We start from the raw sequence: 24,766 nt of genomic DNA, 5'->3' as shown, positions 1-24,766 counted from the left end.
GGTGAAGAGGACGAGGATAAGGACCACACACGCGGACGAGGAAGATGCTGAGTGTGGAGATGTACCCCAGTCTGACTCTGGGGCCTCAACGGATGGGAGACTGCTTCTACAGAGGTGAGAGGGAGTGTGTGTGTGTGTGTGTGTGTCCATGCATGCAACATCTATTCATGAAGAAATGAAATGTACTGCTCTTTAACTGTTTGCTTAAACGTCTTGCATGTTATATGAAATACTTTAAAATACTTTGTCAGCACAAAGGAGAATTTTTTTCATACGAGACGAATTGGATTCCGAGGTTTTCTCATTTAGTTTGTCAGCAGCCAAAGATGTCCTTCAAGTGACAACTCATGTGATGATATATGTTTGTCATCATTCCCGTAGACCGGCAGGCTGCAGCCCACATGCCGGTGTTCCCTCCTGCCTGTGAAGCCCCGCCCCCGAGGCTGCTGGCCCCGCCGCCCGGCCCCGCCGACCCGACCGCCAAAACCCCCAAAACCGACGTGAGGATGGAGCTGGAGAACGCGTCTCTGTGGAAACAGTTCAGCTCTGTGGGCACAGAGATGATCATCACGAAGAAGGGCAGGTAAGAGGACGTTGTGCAACGACCTTTGACCCTAACGCTCTGTTCGGTTCAAGTCCAACTCCCCGCTCCTCACATCTCGCCTGCTTTTCCTCCGCCTCTCAGACGGATGTTCCCCGGGTTGAGGCTGAAGCTCTCGGGCCTGAACCCGTCTCTGCGTTACATCGTCCTGCTGGACGTCATCCCGGTGGACAACTCCCGCTACCGCTTCCAAGGCGGCGGCTGGCAGGCCGTCGGCGGGGCGGAGGCGAGGCTGCCGGACCGGGTTTTCATCCACCCGGACTCGCCGGCCACGGGAGCCCACTGGCAGAGCCGCGGCATCTCCTTCCACTACGCCAAGCTCACCAACAACACGCTGGACTCACAGGGACACGTGAGTCCGGCCGCCCGGCCGCACAGGAGGTCAGATCCATGCGCCGCATTCTGACTCTTTTCTATTCCAGATCATCCTGCACTCGCTGCATCGCTACCAGCCCAGGATCCACGTGATTGAAGCCAGAGACGTGCTGCGGTGGGGCGGAGGGCAGCACGCCTTCGTTTTCCCTGAGACTCAGTTCCTCACGGTCACCGCCTACCAGAATAACAAGGTACCGTCAAACGACACGTACGCATGAGGAAGGGGTTCATGATTCAGCTCTGAATGGCGTGCAATGAGTGCAGTTCAAGATCAAGAAGAAGAAATATATGTATCCATGTCTCGACAAGCAGAGTCGCGGCGCCCTTGACATATTTCCCTGAGCAATAATAGATATCGTATGTAAGAGATTCAATGCAACAACAACGAAAGAACATCAACTGAGAGTCAAGAAAAGGAAATGATGGAAAGAAATCAACTGCTAAAGAGTTTCTTTGTTGTTTTTAGATCACAGAGCTGAAGATCAACGCCAACCCCTTCGCTAAAGGCTTCCGAGCGGACGGCATGAACAGCAAAAAGTAATTCGCCCGCGTAGAAACACGTCCCGGCGTCGCATATCGCGGAGGATCCAAATCTAAACCGCCTTTTTATTTTTTTCCGCAGACAAAGAGACGCGAGACAAAAGCGCAAGATACCTGTCTCGACAGACATCTTGGATATCGGTGAGCGGGATGCCACTTTAAATCCATCATTTGATCTGACTCTGCCCTGGACTGTCTTAAAACACCGCTTCTCTCTCTCTCTCAGTGAACTGTGATCCGTGCGACTCCACCGAGCTGCAGCCCGTAACCGCCGGCAACGACCTTCAGGCCCTCGCTCTGGCCTCGCTGCCCCGCCTGCCTGACCCCCCCTGTGGGTTCAGAGCTCAAGGAGCCTCCTACGGGGACGCTCTGGGCCCGGAGCATCCGCTGGACCTCGGCCAGGCGTTCATATCTGACCTCGGCGCCTCCATGGCCGACGGGATGCAGGACGCGGCCGGAGGGGAGGCGGCCGCTCGCAGGATCGACAGGTCAGCGGACGCATCGAGAGGAATTTACTTTTGCGTGCGTGTTCTTGAATTCAGGAAGCAACGCGTCTTTTCAACACTAAGATGTACACTACCGTTCAAAAGTTTGGGGTCACCCAGACAATTTCGTGTCTTCCATGAAAAATCACACTTTTATTTATCAAATGAATAGAAAATATAGTCAAGACATTGACAAGGTTAGAAATAATGATTAATATTTGAAATATTAATTTAGTTCTTCAAACTTCAAGCTCAAAGGAAGGCCAGTTGTAGAGCTTATATCACCAGCATAACTGTTTTCAGCTGTGCTAACATAATTGCATGGGTTTTCTAATCAGACATTAGTCTTCTAAGGCGATTAGCAAACACAATGTACCATCAGAACACTGGAGTGATCGTTGATGGAAATGGGCCTCTAGACACCTCTGGAGATATTTCATTAGAAACCAGACACTTCCACCTAGAATAGTCATTTACCACATTAACAATGTATAGTGTGTATTTTGGATTAATTTAATGTTATCTTAATTGAAAAAACAGTGCTTTTCTTTGAAAAATAAAGACCTTTCTAAGTGATCCCAAACTTTTGAACGGTAGTGTAAATCTGTTTTTTCTTTCTTTTTCTCCACCACAGATCCGACGCTATTGGTGAACCAGCTTATACATCCACCTTCTCCGCTCCCAACTCCACCTCCTTCCCCCTAGCTCCTCTTCCTCAGTCCTCCTCCTTCCCCGACTCTTCAGATACATCCAATCCCATCGACTATCCATCCATTCTCTCATCTTCCTCCTCCTCCTCCTCCTCCACTCCCTTACTGCAGCAGACCTCCTTCGCCTTCCCCACGCCGCCTCCCTCCAACTCCTCCTCGCCACAGTCGCTCCTCTCCTCCTCCACCCCCTGTGTCAACACCTATCACTCCATCCCAGAGACCATCAGCCCCGACACTCCTGCAGACGCCTCTTTTCCCGCCCCGCCTTCCTCGTGTGAGTCTGGCCTGCAGGAGCAGATGCCCGTTCACTCGCTGCTCCTCCAACCCGCTCCTCCTCTGCAGGGGGAACCGAACAGCGGGAACATCTCCTCCATCGATCAAAGCTCGGCAGCGTTCATCTATCCGAATATCCTTCCTGCTAATCCGGACCCGGCTCCAGTCGCCGCTCAGTATTTCCCCAACTACAGCCACCCGCAGGCTCACGGCCCGCCGTGCTCGCTCCCCTCTCACGGCGCCCCCGCCTCTTTTGCCTTCTCCTCTGTCCCCCCCCACATGCAGAATCTGTCATTTCCCAATGTGTCTCCCGGCTCCGCCCACCACGCCCTTCACCTCCCAAACCTGAGCCACCAAGCTCAGGCTTCGTCCCTGGCGGCTTCCTTCCCTCCCTCCTCCTTCCCTCACCCTTCCTTCCAGCCCTCTTCTTGCTTGGCTGTCTCCTCTTCCTTCCAGCAGTCCGCCTCCTCGGCTCCCTCAATGCCCCCGACGGCTCATCCTCAAAACCTGCGCTGCGCCTCCACCTCCTCGTACCCTCCGGTTGAGATGCCATCTTCCCACATCCCACAGTTCAACCCTCCCGCGCCCTATCGTCCAGAGATGGTACTGCACCACTCGTCTCTTCCCCCCCAGCTGGATGCATCAATTCCCTCCAGTCTTCCCTCCTCCACCCCTCCCCCAAACCTCTACTCTGTCTTTCCATCCTACCCTCTCCGGCTTTGCCAGGACCCTCACTCATCCCTCTCCATCCCGTTCAGGCATCTATACAGACAACACCAACATGGACACGCCCACCCCCAGGGGCCCTACCTGGATATGAGCTCCAGAGCTGTGTTTTAAAATATAGAAGAATGTGAAGTTGTACAAATATTTTTGGCTGAATAGCGCTTTGAGTTTTTTTTTGGTGTGCAATGTCCTCGCCTCAGTTCCAGAAGCCCGCCGCCCGGTGGGGGGCGTGTCTCCCTGAGGCTTCAGCTGAGAAACCGATGAATGGGATTAAAATGTGTAAATAGAAGAAGATTTCCTTTTCAAATATTCATTCCAGTGTGAAAAATAAATAATAAAAAATGATCCATACTCCAGACTTTTGTGATTCAATATCACTAAAACACTAAAAGAGACTTTTGGGTTGTCTTCGTTTAAATGTTTGCATTCTATTTCTATTCTGGGAAATATGCCACTGGGCTTATTTGGGAGTCACATATTGGTAAAACGCAGCGACTAACAACAAATATCATCGTAATAGCAGGGGACATACGGCTGAACCAGAACAACAGGCTCCGTCCCGCAGAACCACAATATGATGTTTTCACACCTCAGTTTTTAAATCTAATTAACAAATGAGACATGGCGCATTACTGTGTACTGTGTGAAAACAGGAGATATAAACGTATGACAAACTAAAATGACGGATTAAAACGGAAAATATATCCACAGTATACAAAGTGGTATTGATGTTGAACGTGAATAACAATATTTCTCAAAATGTCAAACTTGCAGAGTAACATTTAGACAAATTGTCAACATCACGCTGAGACTTCTCTCTCTCTCTTCTGATGGATGACAGATATAATACTTTGACTAATCTCAAAGCCAGTTTCCCCCTTTACCTGCACAAGCAGTGTGCGTTTCTTCATCAAAACTATCTTATCTTTAACTTAGATTCATGACCGGATTGCAACGGCTCCCTTGTTTCCTCAAGCTTTTGACATGAATTTAAAAAAAACAGAGTACATTTTTTTTGTAGTAACGAGAAGCTCCATCAAAATCACACGTTATCTTTAGTAAAGAATTACCGAAGTCTGCACCGCAGTGACCTCGCCGTGGGGAGGTAAATCATTCCCTCTCCTGTTTGGTCTTTTTTTAGAAAAACATATTTGACCACCCCGCCCCCTGAGAGATGACCTCTCCGGAGCATTTGTTACACGTTCACAGATCCTTAGTGCAATATCCCTAAAGGATCCCAACGTCAGCTGTTTCACTTTTAACCCTCCTGTTGCCTTTGGGGTCAATTTGACCCCATTCAATGTTTAACGTCTCTAAATAAATGATTGACAACATTTTTTTAAATTCATATTTCTTGACTTTTCCTAATTTATTGGGGACAACTGGGTAAATATAACTTTCACATGATGATATGTTTTCAATGTCCTGTACAATTTGACCCCAGGCTGTTTTTCACTGTGTAAAACATAGAAGAAATATCAACTTTATTATGTATTTAAAGGGATGTTTAGGTAGTCAACAAACACACATAAAGTACCTCACACTTAAACTTGGGAAACAATATTAATTCTAATAATTTTCTCTAGGTTTTAATTGCTGGGGTCAAATTGACCTCAGGGGTAAAAGATTATCGTAAATTTGAAGGTCACAGGTTTTTAAAAAGACAATATTATTGTCGCTATAACTATAAATGCAACCATGAATTCTGCTCCTTGACACTCCTTGATCGTTGCGCTGCTCTCCGAACGCCTCGTCCAGACGAGAATTTGCTTTTACAGACAAATGTTTTCCAAAGCTTCGAGCAAAAATCTCCCATCTAACATGTCAAAAGTGTTGTAAACATAACAAAGGGAACTTTTAAAGTCAGAGTTGTAGAAACCGAGAATGAACGCTGGTGGGTTGATGCTAAAGGTCAACTTCATGTTTATTTAACTTAAGTCACCTATTAACTAGTGTGTGTGTGTGTGTGTGTGGGTGGGATGAATTTCACTGGTCTACACGCAAACCTTCAAATCGCAATGTCTCTTTGACACACACACACACACACTCTTCTCCTGGGAGGACGATGTCTCGCTGGCGTCCATCACTCCCTCACGTGTCGTCGCTGAGGCTGCTGGGCTCGTCGGCCTCCAGGACGGCGGCGGTCCAGCGGCCTGGCCGTCTCTCGGCGGCCCTGGCCTTCGAGGAGTCCGGGGCCTTCGGGGTGAAGAGCTTGGGGGAGCTGCTCCGCGCTCTGTGCATCTTCCAGCTCTGTTCCTTCCCTGTGCTCGTCAACAACTGTGGGAAGGTAAGGATGTGAGTTTGTGACGAGTGAATGGATGAAAAGAGGTTTTGAGTCCAACACATTAGAGCAGTTTATGAAAAAGTCACGAAAGGCAATCTATTGGTTTTATAATGACCCCACATTTTGTATTTATTTTGTGAATATATTATGATATTGTGCTGGAGAGCAATGCAGAGACGGGAGTACTGTTGTGTAACGGGCTCCATGGATGTACAACACATATGTTCAATAAGAGCTGCAGTGGTGGGGGGAGTATTCTGATTCCTCATGTAATTAAAAGTACTAATACCACACTGTAAAAACACGACAAGTAAAAGTACATGGCAAACGTGACTAAACAAATGTAGAAGGTATTACAATTGTAAGTATTCAGAGCAGACTGGCTGCAGCCTGTTGTCCTGTTACGTCACTCGATTATGATCCTCGTGCATTCATGTAGAAGCAGGATTTTTACGTTGTAGCAGGTGGCGCTATAATTAAAAATATATTTTGTGAAAGACTGCATCTACTTTCATTATGGATTGATCTCCTGATTATTCTTTTAATTCTTATATTTCTTAATATATATTAGATTCTGAAAATGTAATCACAAGGTGTAATATCATAACGCTGATGTGTTGTCCAACCAACTGCACCACATGTAAAATCATTAAAGAGAACTTAAAGTAACATTATGTAACAATTGTACCTTAAAATAACAGCTTGAAAAAAATTGTGCCGCTACAATGACTTTTAATATGGCGATTTGCAGCTCCGCCAGTCATCGGGGGTCTGTGGGGAAATAACTCCGCTATAGGATTCTGGGGCGCCCGATCCGGGGCGGATGAACTTCGACCTGCTTTCTGGCAGTGATTACGCAATGTCATATAGTGCCAGTCCACGCTCGCAGCTACAGCATAAGGGCGAAGCAAGCGAAGTCTCTTGTAATGAATTACACATTCCAATGTAAATTATGAATATGTAGCTTTTTGGTGTTGTCAACAATATTGTATTCGATCACACGTACTCCACATTCAAACATTTAGAAAACAACGTATATAGGCTGAAAACGCGATCGGTATTTCATCTAAACTAAATGTTGTCATTCTTTTGGTTATTTTGTAACAATTCGCCCTTAGCAACTCAATCAAGGGGAAAAGGTACAATACGCTAAAAAAAAAGGGAATGGGCGGATCTGCGAATTCTGGTGTTAACTCTCTCTGCTCAAATGGTCGTAAAAGAAAAACACACAGTCGATATGCGGAAACCCAAATGTTATTATATTAAATCAAATTCAATGCATCTGCAAGCCCCCAAAATGAACACATACACTACAAACAATCAAACCCACTCAAAACGAAGTATAATCCCCGGATCCCGACAGTCCCCAAAGTCTTTGCAGTCCCCCAAAACAAAAGTAAACTAGAACGGGCACTCGGTAGAGCGCATACCTTCGCATTTCACAAGATTGGGCATTGAATTATGAACATTTTGGCATTAGTTGCATGCCAATTGGATATAAATTGACCGTGCTATGGTAAAAAGAAGATTTTGACCTTTTCATGACCTTGACATTTGACCCAATTGATCCCAAAATCTAATCAAATGGTCCCCGGATAATAACCAATCATCCCACCGAATTTCATGCGATTCGGTTTAATACTTTTTGTGTTATGCGAATAACACGCATACAAATAAATAAATAAATAAATACACGCTCAAAACATAACCTTCCGCATAATGGGGCTTTAAAAAGGAGTTACATTTCACCACTGAGTCCGTGTCACGCCATGAGTCCCCGTCCTCCTCTTCATCACTCTTCCTCTCCTTCTCCTCTTCTTACAGCTGCTGACAGTGGCGCGCGCCCTCCTGGGGAGGAGGGGCTTCTCCCTGCTGCTGCGGCCCACCGTGTACGCCCAGTTCGTGGCCGGTGAGAACGAGAGCGAGATCTCTCGGTCCATGGAGAAGATGAGCTCGCTGGGACTGAGGCCCATGCTGGCCGTCCCCATCGAGGAGGATCTGGGGGAGAGCGCAGGGTACGACACATCTGGAACTAGAATGGGCACTCGGTAGAGCGCACACCTTCGCATATCACAAGATTGGGCATTGAGTTATGAACATTTTGGCATTAGTTGCATGCCAATTGGATACAAATTTACCGCGCTATGGTAAAAAGAAGATGTTGACCTTTTCATGACCTTGACCTTTGGCCCGATTGATCCCAAAATCTAATCAAATGGCCCCCGAATAATAACCAATCATCCCACCAAATTTCATGCGATTCGGTTTAATAGTTTTTGAGTTATGCAAATAACACACATACAAATAAATAAATAAATACACGGCGATCAAAAACATAACCTTCCGCATTTTCAATGCGAAGGTAATGACTCTGTGCGCTCAGGCTTGACAACAAAAGCACGCCACATAAAAACAAACAGCAAAAAGTCACACACTCTTTTCACGTTGCATTTGGAAGCTGTTTTTGCTCAAAGACAAATAGAGGATAGAAGGAACCGTGGAGATGCTCTGGTATGCTCCTCTTCTGGGCGGCGACACTGACTCAGCTCACATTCATGTGGTTACACACGTCCTCCTGTGATCTATTGTGCATGCACCACACTTGGTGTAGTAATAATAATGTAATTAATGCAAATTCCGTGCTGATTTAGAAAGTCACAGTTTGACATTTTGCACCTCAGTCCACTGGAAACCCACATTTCCTTTACACTGCGGTTATAAAAGTGAAATGCTCTTGTGTGTTAAAACAAGTTTTTGCTTTTTTGTCACCGCCAGTGAGAAGAGATATGACGACAACATGGAGGCCATGTTGGAATGCGTGCGGATGTCACATCGCAACGCCTGGAGCAAAGAGCCCATGATGCAGCTGAAGGTCACCGCTCTGCTCAGCCCAGATCTGTGTGTAAGGCGCCGATTTACATCGTGACGTTGTCAGGATATTACCTCTCCAAGCTATTTTTAACCCTCCTGTGACCTTTGGGGTCAATCTGACCCCATTCAATGTTGACATCATTTTTTAAAATTCATATTTCATGACTTTTCCTAATTTATTGGGGACAACTGGGAACACATAAAATTCACATGATGATATGTTTTCAATGTCCTGTACAATTTAACCACAGGCTGTTTTTCACTGTGTAAAACATATAAGAACTAGAACGGGCACTCGGTAGAGCGCATACCTTTGCATATCACAAGATTGGGCATTGAATTATGAACATTTTGGCATTAGTTGCATGCCAATTGGACAAAAATGTATCGTGCTATGGTAAAAAAAGATGTTGACCTTTCCATGACCTTGACCTTGACCTTTGACCCGATTGATCCCAAAATCTAATCAAATGGTCCCCGGATAATAACCAATCATCCCACCAAATTCCATGTGATTCAAGAAGATTTGACCTGTTCATGACCTTTGACCTTGACCTTTGACCCGATCGATCCCAAAATCTAATCAACTGGTCCCCGGATAATAAACAATCATCCCACCAAATTTCATGCGATTCGGTTCAATACTTTTTGAGATTTGCGAATAACACGCATACAAATAAAGAAATAAATAAATAAATAAATACACGGCGATCAAAACATAACCTTCCGGCATTTTCAATGCGAAGGTAAATATCAACTTTTATATTTATTTAAAGGGCTATTTAGGTATCAACAAACACACATAAAGTACCTCACACTTAAACTTGGGAAACAATATTAATTCTAATAATTTTCTCTAGGTTCAAATTGACCCCAGGGGTAAAATATGTGAGTACATTGAAGGTCACAGGAGGGTTAATTGAACTTCTACTATAATTCTTTACTGGGAATGAGATGTTATGGTAGGAATGTCAAATGCTAGATAATATACCAATAAAAATAATAATAACTCAAACTTATATAGCGCTTTTCTGAATACACAAAGACACAGAGACAGAACAACACAAAGATGGAAAGCAAACAAAACAAACAGGACATATTTATCTTTCAGTCGAGGGGGTTTGGGAGGGAGCAAGGAAACCCATTTGGGACGTTCCCAGTTTTTGTTGCGCAAACATATGTGGGAAAAAAAGATAAGAACACACATTTGAGTGTTTGACGTTCCCAGGACTGTTTCAGTTTGTGTCTTTCTCTGCGTGTGTAAAGGTGAAGGTCACAACCCTCATCAGCCGACAACCGTATGACCTGAACCTCCTTGTCAGAGCGATGGACGGAGAGGTCAGACGTCTTCCTTTTGGCCCCGGTTTACAGAGTTGACGAGGGTGATTCTATTCCATTAAATGTTAAATGACCTCTGACCTTTGTCTGAAACTGCCTCTTTCAGCCAATCGAATTCCCTGGTTTAAATGAAAGTGAAGTTGCCCATTTCCTCTGTGGCCTGCAGAGACTCAACAAAATAGCCGAGGTACATGTGAAGGGGAGTTAGACTTCATGGGAGAACTGCATTGAACTGACATGTTGTTGTGATTCTGAACGACGACTTTGTATTAGAAATCCGTTGTGCTTTTTTAAAATTTTTAGGCAAGTGTAAACAAGGTCCGAGTCCTGGTCGATGCAGAGTACACCTACATGAATCCGACCCTCTCTCTTGTCACCATGGCGATGATGAAGAAGTTCAACAAAGACGACGCCTGGATTTGGAACACATATCAGTGTTACCTCAAGGCAAATGTTTTTCACTTTAATGGACTGAACACCGGAGTTGACGAGACTCAGAATGTCCTCACGTCATCAGATGGATGATCCCCGTCTGTGTTTCCAGGAGTCCGGGTCTCTCCTGGCAGAAGCTCTGCGGCTGTCGAGCGATGAGGGTTTCTGCCTGGGCGTCAAGCTGGTACGGGGAGCCTACATGGACAAGGAGAGGAAGCTGGCGGAGAAAGAGGGCCGTCTGGACCCCGTCCACCAGCGCTGGGAGGACACCAACGACAGGTGGGGAAGAGGTCATCACTCACGAGGAATCACAGATAAAACAACATACAGTCTGAGTCTTTAGCGCTCATCAGTTCCATCAGTGATGCCGACCAACATGAGCCTTTGCTGTGATGGGAATGTTATATATTCTTCTTTCTCTTTGACATGATGTGAAAGAATCACTTGTGGAGACAGATTCTGCCAGAGGACAGGATGAAGCCTGATTGAGAGGAGTTATAATTCACAGGATCTTTCCTTTAAGTATCCTCATAAAAGGGACCTGATCACTTGATTGATCACCGGGCGATCGGATCATTTAGTTACTCGGCAGCGCCACGCTTGTGGAACGGTCTCCCTGACCACCTGAGGGCAACTCAGACACTGAACTCTTTTAAGACTGGCCTAAATACCTTTTTAGTCAGGAAGGCATTTTTTACCGTGAGTTAATTTATTGTCAGCTATTACATTCTTATTTTTTTATATTTTTATGGGTTGCTTTAACTATGTTTTAATCGGTTTTATTTGATTTCACTATATGTGTGGCACTCTGAGATTCTTTGAAGGAAGAGTGCGATAAAAATGAAATGCATTATTATTATTATTATTACTCATCAAATGACCTGAAGACAGAAGTCTCCTTCTGGCTCCTCCTTCTTCCTGTTTCCTTAAATACATGATGTCATTGACACTTCAGTTCACCCTCACAGACTCCTGAGGGACTCCGTGTCACGGGGACTCTTCTCGCAAGAATAAATGATTTCATAGACGAGTTCTGCTTCTTCCATATTCGTCATTTCAGTTGAAAAAGACTTCATCTTGGGTGGGGACGACATTAACCGTCACTTTGCTCAGGAGCATCTCCTGTGTCTGTTAGAATGCAGGAATGAGTCCTAAAACCCGGAAATGAGCATTTCTGCACTTCTGGTTTCCTCGTCTGAATGTGTAGGCCTACGGGTTTAAAAAAATGTTTTTTTTGGTTAGATCCCTGAGATTTGTTAAAGTTCCGTTCTCTGACATGTGTGAGAAGCGATCCAGTAGCCAGTGTGATGCCAACGTCCAGGTCGGCCCACACACACACTTCCTCTCCGCAGCCCTCTGCTGAAGGACTCGGATCATGTTTGCGACTGAACTGGATTCCAACACGTCTCATCGGCGCTCGTGTCTGTGCAGTTACAACGGCTCGCTGGACCTGATGCTGGAAGCCATTCTGCAGAAACCCGAGCGACGCAGGATGATCGTCGCCACTCACAACGAGGAGTCGGTGAGGCGAGCCGCCACGCGGTGAGAGGACGTGAAGAATTGCACGGAAGTCTGAAAACAATTTGCTAAACTTTGTGTGCCGTGAAAGAGTTTGTCTGCTTCCTCCTTCTCGAAGGATTTCGCATCAAAAGTTTTATAGGTGTGTGTATGAAACACGCATGAAGCCCTCTGACAGCGTTACTGTGCAGAGCTACATTGGGGGAAGTCGTCTTTTAATCATCTCCTGCGACCGCTGCAGGAGATGAAGTATCGTGTATGTCATCCCGATGGATGGTGGAATATGCCGACTACCAACTCTTCATCCACTCTGTCATCTTCATTGTGTTGTTGCTGTGTTTTAATTAGTGTGTAATGATTCCTTCTGGTCACATGACATCTATGACACCTGTCCATCCTGGAGAGGGATCCTCCTCTGTTCTCTCCTCAAGGGTTCTGACCTTTTACCCTGAAGGGTTGTTTGGGAGTTGTTCCTGATCCCATGTGAGGTCAAAGGTCAGGGATGTCTATGTGTACAGATTGAAAAGCACTCTGAGGGGAATTTGTAATTTGTGAAAATGGGCTCTACAAATAAACTGAATTGAATCTTCAGAATGGAGGAGTTGGGGATGGACCACGACGGCGGCTCGGTGTGTTTCGGCCAGCTTCTGGGGATGTGCGACCACGTCTCCCTCACGCTGGGTGAGCGGCGCCTCGACGTGGCGTTCTTTACATCTACATCTTCCTGCGAGAGCTGCCGCGTCTTGTTCTCCTGCAGCCGTCGGACCACCCGACTTCTCTTCGTGTAAACTACTCTGGGCAACAATGACATGCTGAAATAGTCCCTCTCTCTCCTCTTCCCCGCAGCAAAGGAGGGTTATGCGGTCTACAAGTCAGTGCCGTACGGCTCGGTGGACGACACGCTGCCCTACTTGGTGCGTCGGGCTCAGGAGAATCGCATCGTATTGCAGGGAATCCGCAAAGAGAGGAACCTGCTGAGGAAAGAGCTCTACAGAAGACTGACCCCGAGGAGAGGCGGCCAATAGGACGCCTGGGAAGAGGGAAACGCCTCAAGATATAAAGACAGACTGTGAAGTCCATCTACACTCAGAGGGAAGGGGAGAGGAGACCCCATGCTGATATATTGTGTGTCTTGAGTTTTGTCTGTTTGCAACACTCGGTTATAAAAAGTCACGCCTGCTTCGACAAGTGGGAACAGAATCTCGGCCATGTTGTTGTTTTCACGTCTGGCCATCGAGAATTCCTCATTGACAAATCTGTTCCGTAATTAAAACTAGACTTTACAATATAAAGTATACATTCTATGAAAATATGGAGGGACTCGTGTTTTTAGTTGAATTTCATTTCTGGTAAATAAGAATCAGATTGTGATAACAGAAAACATATTCTGACTTTCTAACGCAGCGAAAACATATTCTTAGATATTGAAGTCATTTCAAATCCATTTTTGGTTTCCAGATCTTGACATTTGCAAATGTGATAATCAGACTCCACCCAACGTAAAGATGGAGCCGTAATGTTGAAGATTCAGTCATGAAGTTTAGAGTGGAACAATTCAAACTGACGTCATCTCTTCTTCGTTTCCTTGTTTATGATCTTTGAATTGAATTCATATTAAAAACAAAAACACGCCGTTTAATCGTTGTAATTGTTTATTTGCAACTCCTCTATTATTACAATGTTCTGGCAATAATAATAACTGAAATAAGAACTGAAATACCGCTGAGCGGCCGCAGTGGGACGAGCGATTGCTGCAATAACTTTGGGCCGTTTCGGCGGCGTCTGACGGCGGGAAGAACCGCACAGAAACCCAGACCGATGTTCCGGTCGTGGAGTAAAGACCGGTTCAGGCGCAGAGCCTGAACGCCACGCGCGTCCAGCTCAGTAGTTGCTCTGGTAGTTTTGGTGGCCTTGGTAGCCCTGATGGCCTTGGTAGTTTTGGTGGCCTTGATAGTTTTGGTGGCCTTGGTAGTTTTGGTTTCTGTAGCCACCACGATTGTAGCCTCCCCGATTCTGCTGGTAACCCCCTCTCCCACCATCTGTAAACAAGGGAGAAAACATCGTCACCAACACGCGTCTACGTTGCAGGATTTAAGGACAAAAAGCTTTTCACCTCCTCTGCCGTTGTTAAAATGGTTCACACACAATTCAAAATAATACCGTCACCTTTAAAGTGTAAAGTGGTCAAATAGCTTAAATATGACGGAATTCCAGTGGAGCCGTTAGAAACAACGAGTAACTTTTCTTGTTCGGACATAATCCAACACGCAACCTTACATTTTAATGTATTATAGGTTAGTTGCAGATCAAATGCAAGCCAACACAAGTGACATGGTAATAAGCAGCAGAGAATAAAGCATGTTGGTTTGGGGAAGGTTATCGTGCAACGCAAGAGGGACGGAGCTACGAAACACATGAGGCGTTGGCACGGACAAAAAGAGTGAAATACTAGATTCATAAGGGCAGGGAGTTAAGAGTGAGGAGAAAGCAGAATATAAAGTGACAAAAGGTACTTACCTCTGTTGTAAGACTTCTGTTGGTAGCCACCTTTCTGATCTGTAACGCAAAGATCAAGAAGACATCATTGTTTCCATGTGTGCACGCTTCACCCGATAACAATGAGAAGTGACGTGTGTGGTATTAGTTCCCAGCTCACCTCTGTTGAAGTACCCGCCGTAGATCCCCTGCTTGAGGTCGAAGACGCGCTCGTTGTTCTCCACCAAGCTGCCCAGCTTCTCGGCCAGCTGCAGGGCCATGTTCTGCAGGGAGGTGGGCTCGGTGCGGTGCATCACCACGGTCTGCGTGGGCTGGTCGAGGGACGCCTGGCGGCCGGAGGACGGGACACATTTAGAACACGATGAACTACAAACACAAAAGTGTTTTCCTTCCCATGAAAGAGGCGGTGGAAGCGTACCATCAGCTCCTCGTTGATGATCATCTTGCTGATGATGCTGTGGACGGTGGGGATCTCCAGCTCAAACATCTCAGTCAGCGTTTCCATGCTGGAGGACGGACGCACAGATGTTATCACAACGTTCCCCCGGAATACAGATTCTCATCCGGGTCGGGTTCCTGTACGACCGGAGCCACCGGACCGGAACACGACGCACATGTCATGATTATTTTGAACTTCTCTGGTGGCTCCGCCCTGTCAGCAGGTTACGATAGCTTCTCATATTTAACTTTGAAAGCGGGGGCGTGCGCCGTGTGTGACCGCGTGAGCCAAAGTAGGCCAACAAATCATAAATTAGCCATTATAACCATGTTTAAGATAGCTGGGAGCGAGCGTGACAGTCTGATATCCGTCGTTTATCGGTGCTCCATGATAACGGCTTTACAGGGAATCTGGCCGTAGAGGTTTTGAATGTCCTCATTGTGCTTCTTTTCTTTTTTTAAAGTATCGGTTCAGGCACCGGTATCGTTTTAAAAGTACTGGTTTAGCACCGATATCGGATAAAAACAAAGGATACCCATCCCTACTTCTCATAGGAGCACAAATTGAGCACCGTTTGATCTCTGATGTGCGGATTAGAGACATGTCTGTCCCAGTGGCTGTAATCTGAGGCGTCAGCTGGAAGCAGCCCGTCCACACAAAGCCAACACCTGAGAGTCAGTGCTGTGGCATCGAGGGCTCACCTGATGGAGTCGTATACGCTGCTGTAGGTGAACAGGTAAGTCCTCAGCGACTCTTCTTGGATCTTCCTATAAACAGGAAACAATCAGGAAAGTGATTATACAGATTAAGTTTAAATTACCGTAAATATTTAAAAGATCATTTATAAATTAATTAATTTACATGATGCCCATTTGACAATAAATTAGCTTCAGGTTAGAAAGGTGGAGGCTAACCTGACGAGCATCTCGCGCACTCGCTGCGTCTCGGGAAACAGGTCCCACACTTTGCTGTTCATCTTCTCGTTGATGATGAATGAGTGGCAGGTCCCCCAGTCTCCCATCTTCATGGCCTTGCTGGCTGCCACCACATGCTCCCTCATGCTCTCTGGGGGTCCTGGAGGACAAAGAGGTCTCGTTATCCTCTCGTTGTTGTGACGAGTTGTTCGGGGTCTCGCTGCGTACCCAGCAACGGCTGTCGCTCTCCAACCCTGAGCTGGTGATGGAACTGCTTGCTGATCATCCTGCGGCGGGCATCAAACTCGTGCGCGGCCATGTAGGGGATTTCCAGCAGCATGGCCGACACCAGGTACACACACTCCAGCAGCTCCAGGTTGATGTGCATGTGGAACGGCACCTGGAAGGGAGGTCAAAGCGATGCTTTGGTAAAGTGACCCAACCCCACCGTGCGACTCTTTCACACGTCACCTAGTGAGTAAAGCCACCTCCGACCAGCAGGTTGTCAACAACAAGAACCAACAGGATCTCGGTCTCAAGTTCACGGCTCATGCGAGACTTACTTGTCTTCTCTTTTCAATCTTCTCCTGCTCGGCGTTCCTCTCCTGCATGTTCCTCATGAGCAGACCCTGACCCAGGAGCTCCTTGGCTCGGCCAGAGGACTGGATGTCCAGCAGGGCGTTGTGGGCGTCTTTAATCATGCCCTGCCTGAATGCGCAAATGCCAAGTTGCACCATGGTTCTGTTGTACAGGATCTAGACGGGGGGGGGAATATTAACTAAGAAGCAGAGCCACATAAGAAAACATCTAGGGACCCTAAACGAATGCCCTGGGCCTACCTGTACGGGGGGGTCAGCGTGCTGGATGTTGTCCTGCAGGTGGCTCATGAGCATCAGGTCGCGGGCCTGGTACCACCGTGAATGCAGAGCGTGGTGGTAGATGTGGCAGAGGATGGCGCAGGTACGGATACGGTCGGTGCGATCTTTGGCGTAGATGAACTTGCAGAGACGGTCCATGATCACGGCGCTGTCCACCCCCTCGCTCTCTCCCTGGTCCTGCTCGGACTAAAGCAAAGAGACGTCAGCGCCTCGCGCTCATCAACACATTTACAGAGACAGCTGCTCATCTCGTGGCGACGCACTGGAAAGCCCATCCAGAACAAAAAGAAAAAAGATATGTCGACGTCCGTCAGGAAACAAACTTTGTTCCCTTTCTCGCAAACAGAGGACGGTAAGCGTCCTCCTCTTTCACTCTCGGGCTTTTCTCACCTTGGACTCCAGCTCGAGGCCCAGGCTGCGCCGGTGAGCCTTATAGTCAAACTTGTAGTAGGTGTGCATGATTCTGCGAAGGTAGATGCGGCAAATCTCCTCCGTGCTGCCCTTGGTCTCCATGTAGTCGAGCAGTCTGTCGACGATGCCACAAACGCGTCCCTCGTCTTTCAGATTGTCAACGTATTCTGGAGGAAAAGTGGAGGAGAGAGCAATGAGCTGCTAGAAACAGATTTGAAAACATCACGTGATGCAGAAAAACACTTTCGGCATTCCTACAACATAATTCTATAATACTCTATGATTTATTTTCACATCTAAAATGACGATACTCTAAATTATACGCGTCTTTTTCTGGTATAGCTCACCTTGTGAATGGGGATCGGTGTTCTGCATGACCTTGTTAAATTCTTCATCCATCCTCTCGACCAACGTTAAAATGCACCCACGCACCCTCAAGGGCTGACAAACACACAAATAAAGCAATAAATATACATTGTTATTGCAATGCCAGCCTCTTTCTGAGACAAGACACGCAAAAAAATACTGCAGTTTTTGCAAAAGGTGAACTATTTCCAGGTGTAAGACAATGCGCCGACACATTTAAATAATGCAGACAATGCCCATAGAAATGTAAATTTGCCTTCAACAAATACCAGAAATGTTAAAAAACTGAAAAAGGGGATACCTGGTCTGAGATAACCAGATTCTCACTGTCCTCGGCAATGTTCTCCCCGATGAAGATGTCGCTGTGTTCAAACAGGATGTCCAGCAGCTCGTCGATACACTCCAGGCACTTCTTCCACATATCAGGCTGAGGGCAAAGAGGCAGAACGATTCATTTTTAAATGCCAGGGTCAAAGTCTTGACACTTCTCAGTCGTCAACATAAGTTACAGATCAAATACTATCATGATTTTCAATGGTTCTTTCATGATAAATATAAAAAACATGGACATTGGTTCTCTAAGGAATGGAACACAACATGTTTTAACTTCTACCAGGTACAACTCTGAATTTAACAGATTTTAACAATTAAAAAAATACCTTCATGAATGCCGCCAGGTTGGGGTTGTAGTCATACAGGGAGGCGATGATGTTGAACTTAATCTTGACCATGACTCCTTGGCCCAAGTTATTCTCACCCGCGATGCTGGACAGCGCATGGAGCAGTTCAATCTGGGCCGCCCTGTTAAGAGGGAGACAAAAGGAGCGAGAGAAAACATCAGCAAGAGTGACATCAGTTCAATATTTACATTATCTTTGAACATTTTCTGCACTAACTGTATTGTAAGTGTCACTTGTACAAAGCCTTTTCATTCCTTGTGATGCATAACACTTGGAGAGGACAAATAACAGATGTGCAAGGGTATAAGAAAGGCTCCTACCTGGCTATTTATTTTGTCAGTGTATCATTATTATGAAAGATATGTGTCGTCATTTAGCTTCAGTTATGATGCCATGTTACCTGTCGGTGCCCTTTTTGCCTCTTGCTTGCAGGATCTCATTCAGCTTCTTCACCACGACGGGTACGTTGATCTCTGTGCCTTTGGCAAACATCTTGGGCTTTTCCTGAATAAAGCACACAGCATAGATATTGACATGATTAGAGACAATAAATATATATATCTATACATACTGTGCTAAAACTCATTATATGACACTGTGCCAAAGATAAATATCATGAATGAGTGCACAAGCTATTGCTCTTACCATTGGGGCGCCGCCTTTCACCTTCTCCCATTCTCCCTCAACCTCCTCTCCTCCCTCCTCCTCCTCCTCAAGGCGCTCCTTTTTCTTGAGTTTCTTCTTCTTCCCGAGCTTCTTTTCACCAGACTTCTCACCGTCGTGAATCCTGAAGGAAGCCACAGTGTATATGAACATGATACTTTAAGGATAGTAACCGCTCGACCTTTGATTTACTTACTAATAGGGCTACTACTTGCCATCATTTCCATTTATAAATGATTAATTTCCATTAGATGCATCTTAGAATACATGTGTTGGTTGCCGTTTGTAAATAGACGACATTCAAAGCACACCATGCGCACCACAATTGGCTGGGGTGACACTTCCTGACACCCAGAGACATTGAGAACATAGCAACATATGAAAAAGAGAAAATACAGGCAGAATCTCTGTACCAAACACTTCTAGTGGGCAACAGGTGACGATTTAGAGCACAGGTGTCAAACACAAGGTCCGCAGGCCAAATCCGGCCCGCCGCATCATTTTATGTGGCCCGTGACGGCTTGAAAGACATGCGATCCCCTTTTCTCAAAGAAATTGAAGATACATTTCCCATGCTTCCTTTTTTTTAAGGTTTCAAATTAAATGTATGTAGGTTCTAATATAAGAGACATTTTCTCATGTGCAATATTTCTACACTCAAATAAACAATAATCAAATGCAAAGAGATAATAATTCTTTTTTTTTATTAATAAAAAATTAATATTTAATTTCAAAGAGATTTAACAATATGTTCGAGGAGTTTATAAAGTGTTGCCGGCCCTTTAAGAGGGCGGCCATGATGCTGATGTGGCCCACAGTAAAAATGAGTTTGACATCCCTGATTTAGAGGGATTGTTTTGTCTATACGTTGTTTTGGGGGAAATTCCTGTATATTACTTAGAAATTGTTGTTTGGTTTTCAAAGCAAAAAAAAGCAAAGTTGTAAAAATATTTTAAGCACTTCCATTATCAAAATCATTTTCTTACAAAAAACAAATCAATACTCAGGCACTACATCATTAAAAAAGGAAAAGTTTGAGGTATCCACAAAGAAAGCAGAGAAGACTCACTTCTTGAGGAACACCAAAGCCATGGAAGCGTTCTTTTCATCCCCGCCATCCGAGCTATCACTGCCACTGCCGGCAGTGTCTGAGCCCCAGTCTGCGTCATCCTCATCATCACTAGACGAAGACTCATCCTATTAGGGGAGAGGAAGAGAAACAGTACATTAGAATCAGGTCCTCATCGTTCTCTCTCTGTAGCTCTCGTATGGTTTCCGGGCCTCTTACCCCAGATCCTTTAGCAGACTTGAGGAACTTGCTGGCCTCTGGGGCAACCTCAGGCTTTTTCTTTAAGAAGGCCTTTACTGACACTCCATCTTCACCATCCTCTTCCTCGCTATCAGAAGAGGAGCCTTGAATAAATAAATAAATCACGATGAATTTTGAGATGAGCAGTTATTCAATTGAATCGTCATACGGTATAAAGTATCAGGCGTACTTTTTATTGTTTGCAAAAGCATTAAGTACAGAATGAAAAGGTGTGAACAATTCCAGATTAGAGTCTCTCCGTGGTATTAAGACTTTTTCTGTGACTTCTGGAGGTCATGACACTGAATGCTGTTTCCACATTTGTTCATGTAATTGTTTGTAAATTAATTCTACTGTTTGAGATCAGATACAATCTTGATTCATAAAACTGTACGCATGTTTACACGTTGACGCAATGATTTACATGACCTGTGCTACAGGACCCTGAAGGGAATCAAACAGTTTCTATATTTTAACATATTTTAGGAATCGACACTGAAGTTAGGACGAACAGTTCATTTATATATTTAAGTTTCTTGAGATATAAAAATAAACACCTGCACATATAAGAAGCTTACCAGAATCCCCTGCCTCCTTCTCCTCCTCTTCATCAGCAGACTCCTGAGGGTTCTAACGGAGAGAAAAAGACAATTACATTTTACTTCAGGGTTCTTACACATGTTGACCGATGGATTTCCAGGACTTTAAACCAAATGTCCATGAGCAAACTGAAATCTCGGTATAAACATGAACAATTTAGAAAATGTTGCGTATCGAGAGCGTACGCCGGCTTATATTTTGAGCGTCTTTCTTAAAAAAATATATATTAATCGTTTCAAACTCGGCGTAGATGAACATGTGATTAAAACACATTTCCATGACTTTTCAAAACTTTGATGATTTAAGTTTTTTTCATGACTTTTCCAGTCCTGGGAATGACCATTTTAAAATTCCATGACTTTTCCAGGTTTTCCATGACCGTTCGAACCCTGATACTTCTAACACACACACACACACACACACACACACACACACACAGTCACACACACACACACACACACACACAGTCACACACAGTCTGAAAAGGTGGCGACTGAGCAGCTTGTGGTGACAATGGGCTGCTCTTTTATTTCACGTTACACATTTATCCCATAACCAGCCACCTGTACATGTTTTGAACCACCAATTTACCTCCTTGTATGCAGCTACTTCCGTTTCGTAATCTCGGTTGTACTTGCGGATCTTCTGACGCAGCGTACTGAGAGCTTTTGCGTTGTTTTTGTTCATCTTCTTCTTGCCCTCTTTGTCCTCCCAAAGCTGGAAAGAAAATAATGTAGATTATTTTTATTGTACTGGAAAATTGGGGACTTGGATATGAATCATGTCAGACAGCATTGATCAAGGTTAACAGACTGTTTGCAGCAGGCAAAGCACAAAACATTGTCAGATTAGATTGTTGCTATTTTTTTGAGTTGTGGTTCCACTTTGAGGGACTGACCTGGTTCACGTAGTCCTCCAAGTCGGCAAGAAGGCGGATATAGAAAGGGGGAACGCCCTCTTTGTCCACTATCGTCTTGCTTTTGAGGAAGGCTCGACATAACTGCTCAAAATCCTCAAGACATTTGGACACGTCTCGAATCTTCATCGCATTTCTGATGGTCTTGATAAGGTTGGTCAACTCCTCAAACCTAAGAGACGAGAATGAAATCAGACCAATTCCCGATAGGAGCACCTCTACAGTTTTTAATACATGCTCCTTAAAAAGATTCCACACCAACCTTTTGTCTTTTGCGCTGCGCACCACTCTCTTAGTGTCCTCCTCATCATCACTAAGCAGCATCGACCTGTGAAAACAATACGCAGGTGTGAGATTACGACAGAAAGACGCATCTAAATCCCGATGATGGGATTCATTGTGAATTGTACTGACTGCTTGTAAATTGCTCCGGTTCCTTTAGTGGTGGTCTCATCAGCCGATGAGGACTCCTCTGACTCGCTGTCAGACCCGGTGGCGAAGAAACGAGACATAGCTGAAGGAAGCAGTCAATCTGTGAAGACATTTTAAAAAAAATACATGAATAATAACAAAAGTCATTGCACCTGATCCTTTAGAAATGTCTGCTGCAAGATACGAGATCTAGAAAAACAGCGTAGCTTCCTATTGCTCGTCAGATTTGCATAAAAACTACATTTCGACAAGTTTCTGTGCTCATTAAGGCAAGAATAACATGCAAACGTGTTTTTAAGTGATGTCAAGCTGAGCAGGTACGTAAGAAACTAGAGCTCGCTTCAATAACAGACAGCCGAAGAGAGCTGACATGCAAGTGTGCAGTGTTCATGCTCATTGAACAGTTAACTAACGCTATGCTGTTACGCTCATACGACTCTAAAAAGCATGAGCATCTCTGTCTGTGGGGTGAAACGGTGGAATATTTTAACTGATGACATCAAAGAAAGTAAAAATCTGGTGATATTCAAGAAAAAATGTAAAGACATGACTCTGGAGAAGAATAGACGTAAGAGCATTGATGAAGCAGAATAAGAAACTGTTAATGGGGACAAGTTCTAGAATTTCTGGTTTGTTTGTTTTGTGTATACATGTATGCATGCATATGTGTATGTATATATATATATACACACATATATATAATATATATATTTGTATATATACATACATATATATATATAAATATACATGTGTATGTATATTTATATATAATATATATATATATGTGTATACACACACATATATATATATATGTGTATACACACATATATATTTATATATATATAAATATATGTATGTGTATATACACATATACATATTTATATATATACACATATATATATATATATATATATGTGTATGTATATATATGGTTCTTTGAAATAAGTTTGTTTTGAGAACTCAGTTTAGGGCTCTTATCAGCTCGGTAGCTTCAGCCTCGACCCTTTCGCTCAGCCACTTTCTTCTTCTGTTGAATTCTGATTGTTGTATATTTTGCTGATCGATATAAACTAAACTCAAACTCAAGTTTTCCAGACAACATGTGACGTCTGTCCCTCTATGATGTGATATACAACGACAACCGCCGCAGTCCGGCGCTGACAGATGGATCACAAGTCCCCATTAAACTTTACTTCACACAGGACGTTGTTTTCCTTCCTCAAAACCCACATGACGTAAACACACCGAACCGAGGAACAATCGAGATGTCCATCTGATAACGCAACGCGAGGCTAACGAGGCGGCTGATGCTAAGCTAACGCGAGAGGGCTCGGGGCCTGCTCGCGCGTGGAGCCTCTTACCTGAAATAACCTTAAATTCTCCCGTCGTTTGAATCACATATTGAGACATGCTCACCTATGTCCTGGTGAAAGTTATCTTGCAGTGTGTCCGCCTACTTGGAATGGTTTTATAATCCAGTTTTGCTGTAAAACGGCCACAAATATAGACGCGCAAACAGCGTTGTAGGGAAGTCGCGTCAGGAAAGGAAGTAAGCTACACGGCGGTTTACGGCAGAGCGACGAAGAACAGGTTTACGGCAGAGCGACGAAGAACATGGATGGTTTACGGCAGAGCGAAGAAGAACAAGGTGGTTTACGGCAGAGCGAAGAAGCACAAGGGGGTTTACGGCAGAGCGAAGAAGAACAAGGTGGTTTACGGCAGAGCGAAGAAGCACAAGGTGGTTTACGGCAGAGCGACGACAGCAACAGGCCGACGTTATGTTGCCATCCAGCGGGTTAAACGTAAAGTTCGCCAGACGTAAACACATTAAACATTCATCTCAAATGAATAGTCAGTGATTAACAGATACATTAATAATAAACAATAAAGCACAACCAACTGCAGGCATGAGAATCCCTCACCTTTCGGCGAAATTCGCCGTTTTGAAACCAAAATAGGTGACTGACGTGAATCGTGTAGATCCGAAGAGTTTTTGTTTTGGGGGGGGGTCAATTGGCCGGCCGGCGTTTATGAGATTGGAGTGGGACGCGGAGAAAATGTGGAGTGGTGCTTTTCGCAATAGAACATCTTTGATGGGCACGTGTCGCGTCTCGGCCAATCAGCGTCAAGATGTCTTCAGCGTTTGGTGGTTTAGGTTAGCTTGAATGTTAGCCCGCTATCTGCTGCTGTCACGCTGCACGGTGGAGCGATGCTAACAAAGTACCCGTACGTTAAGAGCGATGTGATTTAGCATATTTTTAGTATCGATACTTCATTAAAAGAGCGATCAGAGCGCACGCGCTGCTCCGTGTCGAGCTGTCTGCGCACACTACGCAGCGAGTGCCGTTAAGTGGCGGAATTTTCGGCTTTAAAAATAAAAATTAAAAAAGATGCCAGAAGTGAAATGTTTAAGTTCAGTCTGTAAAGTTCTGTTTCTGTAACTCTCCAGCTGCTCATCCTGATGAACTCTGTATCATCTGGTCAGATACAGACTAACAGTCTCATAGTG

The 24,766-nt window shown here is 44.9% G+C and overlaps 3 protein-coding genes across 7 annotated transcripts; 2 read left to right on the top strand and 1 right to left on the bottom strand.

Moving 5' to 3' along the window:
• The first annotated feature begins 44 nt into the window (after positions 1–44).
• tbx6 (T-box transcription factor 6) lies at positions 45–3,804 on the top strand. Its single transcript, XM_056429393.1, is given in 9 exon segments — positions 45–114; positions 382–583; positions 686–953; positions 1,024–1,167; positions 1,443–1,513; positions 1,599–1,657; positions 1,743–2,004; positions 2,636–3,755; positions 3,757–3,804. Coding segments are annotated over 9 exon segments (2,244 nt in total).
• A 1,925-nt stretch (positions 3,805–5,729) lies between these two features.
• On the top strand, positions 5,730–13,792 carry prodh2 (proline dehydrogenase 2). Of its 5 annotated transcripts, XM_056429394.1 has the most exons (10): positions 5,734–5,997; positions 7,819–8,009; positions 8,770–8,896; positions 10,132–10,203; positions 10,310–10,390; positions 10,507–10,650; positions 10,748–10,914; positions 12,067–12,157; positions 12,746–12,834; positions 13,000–13,792. In XM_056429394.1, the coding sequence occupies exons 1-10, from the start codon at positions 5,776–5,778 to the stop codon at positions 13,211–13,213; spliced, it is 1,398 nt and encodes a 465-aa protein (XP_056285369.1). In that variant the 5' UTR covers positions 5,734–5,775; the 3' UTR covers positions 13,214–13,792. The 5 variants fall into 5 exon arrangements, with proteins under 5 accessions (XP_056285373.1, XP_056285370.1, XP_056285371.1 ...); XM_056429395.1 differs by lacking the exon at positions 12,067–12,157 and having other exon boundaries at positions 5,733–5,997; XM_056429398.1 differs by lacking the exons at positions 12,746–12,834; positions 13,000–13,792 and having other exon boundaries at positions 5,730–5,997; positions 11,988–12,076.
• On the bottom strand, positions 13,788–23,815 carry eif3c (eukaryotic translation initiation factor 3, subunit C). Its single transcript, XM_056429391.1, has 23 exons — positions 23,674–23,815; positions 22,240–22,357; positions 22,088–22,153; positions 21,808–21,997; positions 21,501–21,626; positions 20,888–20,939; positions 20,289–20,413; positions 20,070–20,197; positions 18,983–19,124; positions 18,738–18,841; positions 18,317–18,458; positions 17,959–18,084; positions 17,639–17,732; positions 17,271–17,458; positions 16,842–17,066; positions 16,566–16,757; positions 16,231–16,402; positions 16,003–16,162; positions 15,790–15,855; positions 15,068–15,155; positions 14,810–14,975; positions 14,671–14,709; positions 13,788–14,192 (listed from the first exon to the last, which is right to left on the bottom strand). Exons 2-23 carry the CDS (start codon positions 22,335–22,337, stop codon positions 14,035–14,037), a joined length of 2,847 nt encoding a protein of 948 aa, XP_056285366.1. The 5' UTR covers positions 22,338–22,357; positions 23,674–23,815; the 3' UTR covers positions 13,788–14,034.
• Between the last annotated feature and the right edge of the window lie 951 nt (positions 23,816–24,766).

This window comes from Pseudoliparis swirei, chromosome 13 (assembly GCF_029220125.1).
Source record: "Pseudoliparis swirei isolate HS2019 ecotype Mariana Trench chromosome 13, NWPU_hadal_v1, whole genome shotgun sequence".
NCBI classification, from domain to species: domain Eukaryota; kingdom Metazoa; phylum Chordata; class Actinopteri; order Perciformes; family Liparidae; genus Pseudoliparis; species Pseudoliparis swirei.
Note: the sequence above shows the minus strand (reverse complement) of the source record. Positions and strands in the feature narration are given on the sequence as shown.